Raw genomic sequence first — 12,674 nt, 5'->3', positions numbered from 1 at the left:
ACCTTACAAGAGTTTCATATCAGGGGTTTGGAATGAATACAGCCTCATTATACAATAATTTGTCCAGTTGAAGCTTTCAACTTATTTATGTCAATACTCTACATAAAGCTTATAGCGCCACCTGTCAATGAGTGCTGTAAATACAGATGCAGTAAACTCCCCCTAGTGGAGGCAGCCAGTTTATTTTTTAGTTCTCTATCAAACAAAAAGCATCTCTGACCACTATAAAAATATAATATAAATAAAACCGCACAGAATTTCGAACCTATGTAGATGAAAAAAAAAAAGTAAAAATTATACGTATGTATGGTATCTTCTGTTTAGGTATTTAAAGGCTATGTACACTTTTGCAAGCATTTTGCTCCATTAAATTAATGTTTGAGGTGCGTATGAACATTTTTAAAAAGTACTTTTATTAAACATTTTGTTTAGTTTTTCGTTACAGCTTCTATGTATCCTCCATACATAGACGTTGTATTGCTCAATATGACACGATTCCGTTCAGCTGAAGTTAGATGTGATCGATACTATAACACACACAGGACAAGCTCTAGCCAGGCCGACAGTTCAGCTGAACTGACGGAATCGTCTCACAGAAACGATACAGCTTCTATGAAAAAATGAAACGTGACAAACGTTATTATTAATAACATGTTTATCAGAACCTAAATCATTGTTTTAATAAAAAGAAAAAAAGCTAAATTGTACATAGCCTTTAAGCATTATCTTCAAGAAGACTTTGAATTTTTGTTTGCATAAATCAGTATTATATGTAAACCCATAAAACGATGTAATATATCTTACCTATAAAGCGGCATTCACACTTGCAGTTTTTTTTATTTATAAACTCAGGAGTGAATCCAAAAGAGAGGGGAAGTATTTTCTATATACTTTTCCATCCTCTTGGACCCATCCCTGGCTTTGACTAGATAAACTGTATGAAAGCTGCATATATGAATCCAGACTAAGGGTAAGTTCACACATAGCAGATTTGTTGCATAAATGTGTTACATGTTAATGTGAATGGGGTTATTTCGGCAGCAGGTACATGTATTTTTGCAGCCCATATTCAAGTCCCCAATGAAAATTCTGCAACAAATCTGCCTTGTGTGAATATACCCTTACAAAAATGATTTAGAGGACAGAAAGAGACCCAAACATGAATTAGGTTAGACATAACATTTCTGGCTGCACTACATCTAAAATACCTCTACAGCTGCCTAAAGTAGGGATTTATTTTTTATTCACAGGTACTCTTACAGTACTTTTGATCATTTGATATGTATAAAATGTGCTCTTAATTTTCTTTTATTTAGTTCCCGTTTGCCCACATGCTGGGGGTGTTGGACTCTGTGAACTGGTACAACATTTGATCATATTTGATTACATCACAGTCTCAGGGAGCCTAGAAAACAGGTGTGCTCATGTATTTATCTTTTTATAATAATACACATAAACACAATCTCTTAATTAGATACAACTGTATTCATTTTTCAACTCTGGTTTCGGGTCAGAACTCACCACTTCACTGTTTGTGCGCATTCACAGTGAAAAAGTCACATACACAAACAAAAGTATATGCACCACATGCTGATTTTGCAGTCTTTGGCTGTGTCGACACAAGTGTTAAAATGTCCTACAATATTTTAGAACTAGTGAATAGTATAACCGATGCACATGGAAGAAAAATCTTAAAATTTCCATGATTTTTACCAAAAAGAAAATGCACAACTGCACTATTCTCTCTTAAAGTCTGTTAGTAGTCACGAAAGGTACCAGGATAGTTACCAGTGCGAAGGACTGAGGCCATAACTGATGCGCAATATACTGTAAGGTCATTCACTAGGGTATAAATACTGTATCATTTTAATAATGTGAAGAGAACAATTACTATATATAGAGAACAATTACTATATATAGTGTGTGTGTGTGTGTGTGTGTGTGTGTGTGTGTGTGTGTGTGTGTGTGTGTGTGTGTGTGTGCGCGCGTATATTTTCTATTCTTGCAAATTTGTCACACTTAAATGTTTCAGATCATCAAACTACGTTAAATATTAGACAACGATAACTCAAGTAAACACAAAAACAGGATTTTTGTACTTACCTGTAAAATCCCTCTCTCATTGAATTCACTGGGGGACAAAGTACCATGGGTATAGGCTGCTATCACTAGGAGGCTGACACTAGGTTAACATAAAAAAAATGTGTGGCACCGCCCAGTGGGCTATACCCTCTGCTGAGCACTCAGCTCCTCAGTTCGTACCAGGAGCAGTAGGAGAGCAGAGCAGGTTCAACACTATATGGACCAACGAGAAAAACAACCTCAAGAAGCCCAAAAACAATAAAGAAATAGGGCGGGATGTGTGTCCCCCAGTGAATTCAACGAGAAAGGGATTTTACAGGTAAGTACAAAAATCCTGTTTTCCTGTTAAAGTATTCAATGGGGGACACAGTACCATGGGACGTCCTAAAGCAGTCCCTTAGGGTGGGCAAAAAAGAATCATAGCCATGCAAGCAGCCTAAACCACGGCTGCGTGCAATACCATCCAACCCAAATTGGTATCGGCAGAAGCCAAGGAATGGATCTGGTAAAACCTTGAGAAGGTATGTTACGAGGCCCAGGTGGCGGCCTTACAGACTTGAAGTGCAAAACCCTGATGCCGCACCGCCCAGTTGGCTCCAACTGCCCTAGTAGTGTGAGCAGTGACCCGGAGTGGAGGTATCCTACCCTTAGCAAAGTAGGTCTTTTTAATGGACAAACGGATCTAGCTAGCAATGGTGGCTTTTGAAGCCGGGCCTCCCTTATGAGGACCTTCAGGAACAACAAAAAGGGAGTCCGTCTTCAGGAAGGACTACGTGGCAGCAATGTAGACCCGAAGGGCTCGAACGTCATCCAGACAGTGTAAAGCACGTTCCCTTGGATTGGAAGGTTTTGGACAAAAGGAGGGAAGGACAATGTCTTCATTAAAGGAGTTTCCCATCAGGAACATTTATGTCATATCCACAGGATATGCATAAATGTCAGACAGATGCGGGTCCCACCCATGGGACCGCACCTATTTCTAGAATGGGGCCCCCTAAACCCTGTTCTATCTTTCTCTGTTCCCACTGCAACTTGTAATTTTTGACCATGTAAATAGAAAACAGTGTAGCTCCAAAATGGGTCGAAAGGATTCGTCCTTCTTTGGTACGGTGAAAAGGTTTGAATAAAAGTCCCTTGAACAGTTCTGGAGTTGGTACTGGAAAAATGACTCCTTGTTGGATGAGGATTTTAAAAAGCTTGGGTCCCCGGAGGTGCACCGAGGGGGCATTGACAGGAAAAAATGCTCCAAGGAAGGGAGGCTGAGAAGAAAACAATTTTTTAGCCTGTCGACACAACCTCCCGCACCCAGGCGTCTTTAACATTTTCGAGCCATGTCTCCTGGGAGGAGAGAAGCTCTCCCCCCTCCCGAGAGAACAGCTGGGCCAGGCGGTTCTATTGCGGGACTGCTGGGAGTTTCTAGACTGGAAGGAGGACCTCTGAATCCGGTAGGGACAGGAGTCATGCGAGTTTGGCCTCTGACGTGGAGTCGAGTTCCGAAATGAACAAAACTACCTTTGGCTGAGGGAACTTGCCGGTGCCTTTGACGACGTTGTGGCAGTACAGTGCTCCTTCCTCCTGTAGCCTCAGAAATTAGTTGGACCAGGGAAGGGCCGTAAAGGAGATCCTTGGCAAACGGAAGGGCGAAAACCTTCTTCCTAGAGGCACTGTGAGTATCCCAGTTCCTAGTACAAATGGACCTGTGGATAGCCACCGCATTAGCCATGGCCAGAGATGTGACAGACATATTTATATTTCTGCAAAAGCTGTGCAACTATAAGGGAGGCATCCACTTGAGAGTCTCCTGAATCAATTGTGTCGTGTAGTTGAGGAGCTAGTTCAATACTAGCCGAACTAACCCAATATGCGGCAAAAGGGGGTCTAATGGAAGCCGCAGTCGAAAGTGGCTTTTGCCATAGACTCCACTTTGGCATCAACTAAATCCTCTAAGGTGGAAGCATCTGCAACTGGTAAGGTAGTATTTTCATAAAGCCGGGTCATGGGAGCATCTACCATGGGGTGAGCTGACTATCTGGTAATACACTCATCAGAAAATGGAAACATATAGTCTTAGACACAGGTATAGGGCGGTCAGGGTGTTTCCATGCATCAGAAAACAGCTTGTCAAATCCTTTGTGATCTGGAAAGACCAGGGGGGCGGGGCCGCCTGTGGCGATGCAATAATAACTCATCCGAGTGGATTCAGCAGGATCATCCACAATCTTAAGGCTCTCTCTCACCGCCTAAATGAGATCCTTCACTACAGGAGGAGTGGATTTGCTTCTGTTACACTCAAACTCCGAATCGGAGAGAGAGGTCCCCTGAAGAAGCTGGTTCAGACATATCTATTGAATGAAAGACACTTGCAGCATTTTTGTCCAAAGAGGATTCAGTTGAGGAGTGATATCTCCTTGATTTCATGGCCCACGTGCGGAATGCACTAGAACTAGAACGAGTGCGATCAAGGGAAGAATGCCTGGGAAGGCGTTGCAAAGCATCCGCCATGGCCTGAAATAGGTGGGCAAGATTATCAGACATATTATGAGACCTTAATAAAAAAAAACTATAGCCAGCATCTATCCTACCAGACCCCCTAGGTGCTGTGTCCCCCGCCAAGCAGAAACGCCCAAAAAACCTTAGGAAGGAAACACGCCTCAAAAAAAACCCCTTCCATTTACTTTAATGCCATTAGGCCCACTGACATTGTCAGAAGCACCTCCAGCATTGTTCCTTCCCTGCTATTACTCTGGGTAAGGGTGGAGGGACTTTCTTGTCAGTCGTCTTCGGGCGCAGCCTGTCACCCCCTTGGAAAATTCACACACGTGGTGTGGCTGTCCAGGATTCTAACCACTTGGGCGGGAATAATAGGGAACTGGGTGACCAAGGTGGGGAAAATCTACCTAAGTGGTGGGCATCCACTGAGGATCAGTGGGAAGAGCATCTGCCAAAATGACATGCATCCACTGAAACTGTGGGATTCACCATGTGTAAAACACGAGTGACTCGCACCATGCACCTGAAAAATAAATAAAATTAAAATTAAAAAAATCTAGCAGAACTGCCTGCAGTGCAGGACATGTCTACCTCCTACGGACATTAGGCTAAAACTGAAAAGCTGAGTGTCCAGGGGAGGGTAAAGCCCACTGGGCAGAGCCACACTTTTTATTTTTTATGTTAAAGTGGCTCTGTCACCAGTTTATAAGTGCCCTATCTCCTACCTAATCTGATAGGCGCTGTAATGTAGATAAGAACAGTGGTTTTTATTTTGAAAAACAATCATTTTTGAGCAAGTTATGAACAATTTTAGATTTATGCTAATTAGTTCTTAATGACCAACTGGGCGTTTTTTTAACTTTTTACCAAGTGGGCATTGTAAAAAGAAGTGTATGATGCTGACCAATCAGCGTCATACACTTCTCTTCATTGCAGCCCAGCTTGTTTCACTGCACAGTGTGATCTCACGAGATCACGCTGTGACGGGACTTCCTCCCACAGGTCCTTCACCGGAGCCATGGAAGAGTCAACAGACATCGCCTCCAGCTGTGCCAAGATGTTTATCAGAATCTGCAGCGGCTGGAGGCGATGCCTGCAGTGAAACAAGCTGGGCATGAATGGTCAGCGCCATACACCTCTTTACAACGCCCACTTGGTAAAACGTTAAAAAACGCCCAGTTAGTCATTGACGGGACTTCCACAGGTTCTTCATCGGAGCCATGGAAGACTGAACAGACATCGCCTCCAGCCGCTGAAGATTCGGATAAACGTCCTGGCACAGCTGGAGACGACGTCTGTTCACTCTTCCATGGCTCCGGGGAAGAACCTGTGGGAGGAAGTCCCGTCACAGTGTGATCTTGTGAGATCACGTTGTGCAGTGAAACAAGCTGGGCTGGAAGGAAGAGAAGTGTATGACGCTGATTGGTCAGCATCATACACTTCTCTTTACAATGCCCACTTGGTAAAAAGTAAAAAAAACTCCCAGTTGGTCATTAAAGAGGCTCTGTCACCAGATTTTGCAACCCCTATCTGCTATTGCAGCAGATAGGCGCTGCAATGTAGATTACAGTAACGTTTTTATTTTTAAAAAAACGAGCATTTTTGGCCAAGTTATGACCATTTTTGTAGTTATGCAAATGAGGCGTGCAAAAGTCCAAGTGGGTGTGTTTAAAAGTAAAAGTCCAACTGGGCGTGTATTATGTGCGTACATCGGGGCGTTTTTAATACTTTTACTAGCTGGGCGCTCTGATGAGAAGTATCATCCACTTCTCTTCAGAACGCCCAGCTTCTGGCAGTGCAGACACAGCCGTGTTCTCGAGAGATCACGCTGTGTCGTCACTCACAGGTCCTGCATCGTGTCAGACGAGCGAGGACACCGGCACCAGAGGCTACAGTTGATTCTGCAGCAGCATCAGCGTTTGCAGGTAAGTAGCTACATCGACTTACCTGCTAACGCCGATGCTGCTGCAGAATCAACTGAAGCCTCTGGTACCGGTGTCCTCGCTCGTCTGACACGATGCAGGACCTGTGAGTGACGTCACAGCGTGATCTCTCGAGAACACGCTGTGTGTCTGCACTGCCAGAAGCTGGGCGTTCTGAAGAGAAGTGGATGATACTTCTATACACAACGCCCAGCTAGTAAAAGTATTAAAAACGCCCCGATGTACGCACATAATACACGCCCACTTGGACTTTTACTTTTAAACACACCCACTTGGACTTTTGCACACCTCATTTGCATAACTACAAAAATGGTCATAACTTGGCCAAAAATGCTCGTTTTTTAAAAATAAAAACGTTACTGTAATCTACATTGCAGCGCCTATCTGCTGCAATAGCAGATAGGGGTTGCAAAATCTGGTGACAGAGCCTCTTTAAGAACTAATTAGCCAAAATCTTAAATTGTTCATAACTTGCTCAAAAATAATTGTTTTTCAAAATAAAAAACACTTGTTATCTATATTACGGTGCCAATCAGATTATGTAGGAGATAGGGCACTTATAAACAGATGACAGAGCCAGCGGCCTATACTGTGTCCCGCAGTGAATAGTTTAACGAGAAACGCTGTTTTTAAATGACGATTTTATTTATTGAAGGAAAAATGTTGTTCAGATCTACCTGGTCCTATGTAAAAGTAATTGCCCCCTTGGCTACTAAATCAATCAGTTAACCAAATTCAGTTGAGAATTGGGTTAAATTTCACTAACCACACCCAGTTATGATTACTGCGAGACTTGTTAAATATAAACATCACCTAAATTGAACCTGTCTGTTAATATGAAGCAGGCTAAAAGATCTCAAAGCAGCAGATGATGCCACATTCTAAAGAGATTCAAATACAGATAGCAAAGCCATTGAATTCTACCAGTCTGGAAGGGTTACAAAGCCATTGCTAAGGCTCTGGAACTCCAGCAAACCAGTGAGAGCCATTATTCATAAATGAAGAAACTTTGGAACAGTGGTGACCCTTCCCTGGAGTGGCCGGCCTACCAAAATTTCACCAAGAACGCATCGACAACACATCCAGGAGCTCACAAAAGAACCTAGATGAACATCCAAAGTACTGCATGCCTCACTTAAGGTCAAAGTATACGATTTCGCAAGAAGAAAGACACTGGGCAAAAATGGCTTGCATGGGAGAGTCTCGGCACAAGCCACTGCCGATCAAATAGAACTTTAGAAATCTAGATGACCATCCTGGACTTTTGGTATAATATTCTGTGGACTGGTGAGTCAAAGGTGGAACTTTTCAGAAGACATGGATCTCGTTACATCTGGCGTAAAGCTAATACTGCATTCCACAATAAGAACATCATACCAACAAACAAACATGGAGGTGGTAGTGTGATGTTCTGGAGCTGCTTTGCTTCTGCAGTACCTGGACAATTTGTTATAATTGATGGAACGATGAATTCTATAAGAAAATCCTGAAGGAGAACGTCCGCCTAAGGGTATGTTTACACGGCTTATTTACGGACATAATTCGGGCGTTTTACGGCTCGAATTGCGTCCGAAAACGCACCTCGATAGCGTTGGCAAACATCTGCCCATTGAAAGCGATGGGCTGACGTTTGTCTGTTCACACGAGGCGTATATTTACGCGTCGCTGTCAAAAGACAGCGAGTAAATAGACGCCCGCACCAAGTCATGTCACTTCTTCAGATGTAAATGGAGCCGTTTTCCATGGACTCCATGGAAAACCAGCTCCAGTTACGTCCGTAATGGACGCGGCTTTCAAGCGCCTGCACATGCCGTTACGGCTGAAATGACGGGGCTGTTTTCTCCTGAAAACAGCCCCGTAATTTCAGCCGTTACGGACGCTGCCGTGTGAACATACCCTAAAGCTCAAGCGCAGTTGGGTTATGCAGCAGGACGATGAACTGAAGAACGCAAGCAAGTCCACCTCAGAATGGCTCAAAGGAAACAAAATGAAGGTTTCGGCGTGTCCGAAACAAAGCACCATTGAGATGCTGTGGCAAGACCATAAATGGGCAGTTCCTGCTTGAAAAACCTGCAAAGAGTGGGCCAAATCCCTCCACAACGATGTAGAGAGTGATTGCAAGTTATCGCAAACATTTTATTGCAGTTGTTACTGCCAAGGGTGGCACAACCAGTTATTAGGCTTAGGGGCAATTACTTGTTCACATGGGTGATATAGGTTTTGAAGAAATCTTTATCCTCAATAAATGGAATGATCATTTAAAAGCTGCATTTTTATATATACAGAGTGTGTGTGTTAAGCAAAATAGAAGCAGCACCGTAATTATTCGTATCGGGTGCACAGGTTCCTGTTCAGACACTCGACCAGTGTCCCAAATAGCCAGCAACAATTCCAAAAGACAAGACAGCACTTCAAATTCAGTGATAGATAGGATCACTTTTAATCACCTCTTGCGACGTTTCAACCCTACTCAATGGGGTCTTTTTCAAGGTAGGTGTGTGTGTGTGTGTGTGTGTGTGTGTGTGTGTGTGTGTGTGTGTGTGTGTGTGTGTGTGTGTGTGTGTGTGTGTGTGTGTGTGTGTGTGTGTGTGTGTGTGTGTGTGTGTGTGTGTGTATATATATATATATATATATATATATATATCTCCTGTGCAAAAGGGACGTTTTTTTAATCACATTCAAGTACTTTGGATTATCACCCCAACTAGTGTGGTCATCTTTACACTGTATGTGTAAATGGCACAGTGATGCTTTGATTCCAGAATTCTGCCTTGCATTCATGCTTACAAGGGTGTTGGGGACGATAGCTTAAGATCTACCATTTCTCTTTGTTATAGGATGTGTGAATATGTGGACCATCTGCACGAACACTTCAAATACCCAGTGACTATGCACAAAGCAGCTTATATGCTTCCAGTGGTAACGTAAAATCTTCATAACTACAGATATTAGCTGCTGTGCTCAGTCTGAACTCTACAATATCAGACCATTTAAAGATCTAGATGTGTAGGCATTGTCAGGTCTGCTAGTGTACCACAATGTAGTACTACCGCCTGATGACGTTCATAAACTAAGCCGTGTGGCTTGACCGATAACATCTGACCTATGGTGTCTATAAACAGATAAAAGTCGTCCGTACCCACGGATAATGTGTATGGGAGTCTCTCGACCCTTCCCAATGACATATCAGGGGAAAGAAGAATCAGGCACGTTGGATTTTAAAAGGCCCATTTCTTTATACCTGAAGATAATCTGCTGCCAGAGTCTGAGCAGAAGTTTCTCTCTCCCCATTGAAATAAACATGCACACTCAGAGCTAAGCCTGCATGTTTACAGGGGCATCAGGAGAAATCGCTGTCTGACGAATAAGCATATGTTCACACGCAGAGTTTTCAGGCATATTTCAGGGCATAAACGCCTCGAAATACACCTGGAAAAATGCTAGCTAAACACCTACAAACATCTGCCTGTTGCATTCAATAGGAAATACGGCGTTTAGTTCAGATGGGGCGTCTTTTTACGCCGCGGTTTTAAAAAAACTGCATGTAAAAAATACACCCTGTAAAAAGGAGTATCTCACTTCTTGAGCAGTTTTTTCATTGTCAATTGAATAACAGCTCCGAAAAATGGCTCAAAAATAGTTTTCGGATATAAAAACGGCTGTCTTCAGCCATTTTAGATTTTGCGTGTGAACATAGCCTTAGGCCAATAGCCATCTAAACGGCACCATTACAGCTAACTAGTGATGTTCCTGCCATTTGATCAACTCCATGACACAAGATGGTTTTTTTTAGCTGATGCATAACATGCAGGTTACAAATTCACAAGGTTATATATTAAACAGGTAGATGTTCATACAATAACTTGTAGACCGCACACTGAAGAGGATTTAACACTTTCTCTAGGGCCCTAGAACTGATAAGTAAGTTTACGTGCAGTTTTGAGTTGTGCCATATGACAAACTAAGCTTTGCTAAATCGATCATTGGGTGATCCAACCACCATGGCTTAAAGCGGTTGTCTCATGATGACATACACTACCGGGTATATGGACATCATAGAAGTGGAATTCCCCACTCGAAAAACAATCTATTTTAAACCACATTGAGCGATTTTTAGCTTTATGCTAATGAGTTCTTAATGCCCAAGTGGGCGTTTTTACTTTAGACCAAGTGGGCGTTGTACAGAGGAGTGCATGACGCTGACCAATCGGCATCATACACTTCTCTCCATTAATTTACACTGCACTAGCGATATAGTTATATCACTATGTGCAGCCTCATACACACACACACACACACACTAACATTACTACAGTGTCCTGATAATGAATACACATGAAATCCAGCCTGGACGTGATGTGTACTCAGAATCCTGACACTTCTGACTCTTTCCTGTGAGATTCCAGCAAGGCATGAGGCTGATTGGTCAGTGTCATACACTCCTCTGTACAACGCCCACTTGGTCTAAAGTAAAACACGCCCACTTGGGCATTAAGAAACTCATTAGCATAAAGCTAAAAATCGCTCATAAAGTGGTAAAAATTGATCGTTTTTCTAAATAAAAAGCACTGCTGTCACCTACATTATAGCGCCGATATCCTTATGTAGCCTCTTTAAGGCTATGTTCACACAGAGTTTTTTGCAGGCAGAATTTCTGCCTCAAAGTTCCGTTTGGAAGTTTGAGGCAGATTTTCCTCTCTCTGCACGCAGATTTTCGCCCGCGGCCATTGAGCGCCGCGAGCATAAAACGCTGCGAAATACGCTTTCTTTGCCTCCCATTGAAGTCAATGGGAGGTCAGAGGTGTAAACGCCCGAAGATAGGGCATGTTCCTTCTTTCTCCCGTGAGGCGGTTTCACCGCTCACGGCAGAAAACCGCCCCCGCCTCCCATTGAAATCAATGGGAGGCATTTTAGGGCCATTTTTGGCGAGTTTTGCGGCGCGGTTTCCGCGTCAAAAAAACCTCAGTGTGAACATAGCCTAACAGTACCACTTCTATGTGGTTTTCACCAGCTGTAATTGACATTACCCATCTATTAAAATGTTGGTTATCCTTTTCTTCCTCTATTAGAACAATATTTTGCGAACTCTATAAATACCACAGGAATTAGGGAGATTTGTTGCAGAATGCTGATCCTTTAGTTTAATTGTTAAAGTTGCATGATGTAAGCAGAATATACAATATATATGTATAAGGGCATATAGCTAGTAATGGCAGGCAGGGCATGTGCTTTGGGGCCACCAAGCCATTCTGCCTATGTCAAGGCATTTAGATACAGGGCTAGGGCAATGAACTGAATCCTTGCCTCAGGTGAAGGAACGTCAAGTAACTGCTCCAATATGTGAATGCAGCAGTAACTAAAATGCGTGGTCTACCTCCTCCCAAACTTTATTAATAACTTAAGTAGAACCTAAATTAGTAACAATCATTCTCCCCTCTTTCAGGATCCAGGATATTCCACAGAAATGAAGGAAGAATCGGTGTTATTGTACCAGTTCCCAGGTGGAGATGTTTGGCAGCAGCTAATGCATGAGAAACAAGGTTGAAATTTAGAACGTCTAGTCAAAGCTAAACCTGTGGCTTTGGATTTCATGGGTATTCAACTAAAAATGCTCAACAGTAGATGTTACAGTCCATGTAAGACCCCTAGATCACACTAATTCAGGTGTTCAGGGATAAAGCTAGAACACATTTTAGTTTAGGTTTCTACTCGGCACACATACTTTCAGCATGGTTAGCCCGCCATGGCAACACATATGAATATGGACAACTGTGTGGCACAAGATCAATTACGATGACATGTTTCCTAGTTTTACAAGGTATTCCAGCCTCATTGTTATGGCATATCGTTCTAAGATATATCATACCACTATTAGTATTTGTGACGGCCAGACCTCCAGGACTCGGAGGATCGTTGGGATAAGACCTCCAGGACTGAGGATCGTTGGGATAAGACCTCCAGGACTGAGGATCGTTGGGATAAGACCTCCAGGACTGAGGATCGTTGGGATAAGACCTCCAGGACTGAGGATCGTTGGGATAAGACCTCCAGGACTGAGGATCGTTGGGATAAGACCTCCAGGACTGAGGATCGTTGGGATAAGACCTCCAGGACTGAGGATCGTTGGGATAAGACCTCCAGGACTCAATGATCATGGAG

At 43.0% G+C, this 12,674-nt stretch overlaps 1 protein-coding gene across 1 annotated transcript in view; it reads left to right on the top strand.

Annotated features, from left to right (window-relative positions):
* ENOSF1 (enolase superfamily member 1) overlaps window positions 1-12,136 on the top strand; it is a 64,284-nt gene extending 52,148 nt beyond the window's left edge. Inside the window, exons 14-16 of the mRNA XM_075826370.1 lie at window positions 1,317-1,416; window positions 9,353-9,434; window positions 11,959-12,136. Of these exons, the coding sequence (XP_075682485.1) occupies window positions 1,317-1,416; window positions 9,353-9,434; window positions 11,959-12,060 (284 nt within the window). The 3' untranslated portion in view covers window positions 12,061-12,136. The remainder of the gene's footprint in view (window positions 1-1,316; window positions 1,417-9,352; window positions 9,435-11,958) is intronic.
* The last annotated feature ends 538 nt before the right edge of the window (window positions 12,137-12,674 follow it).

This window comes from Rhinoderma darwinii, chromosome 5 (assembly GCF_050947455.1).
Source record: "Rhinoderma darwinii isolate aRhiDar2 chromosome 5, aRhiDar2.hap1, whole genome shotgun sequence".
NCBI classification, from domain to species: Eukaryota; Metazoa; Chordata; class Amphibia; order Anura; family Rhinodermatidae; genus Rhinoderma; species Rhinoderma darwinii.
This window is presented reverse-complemented; position numbering and strand designations above follow the sequence as displayed.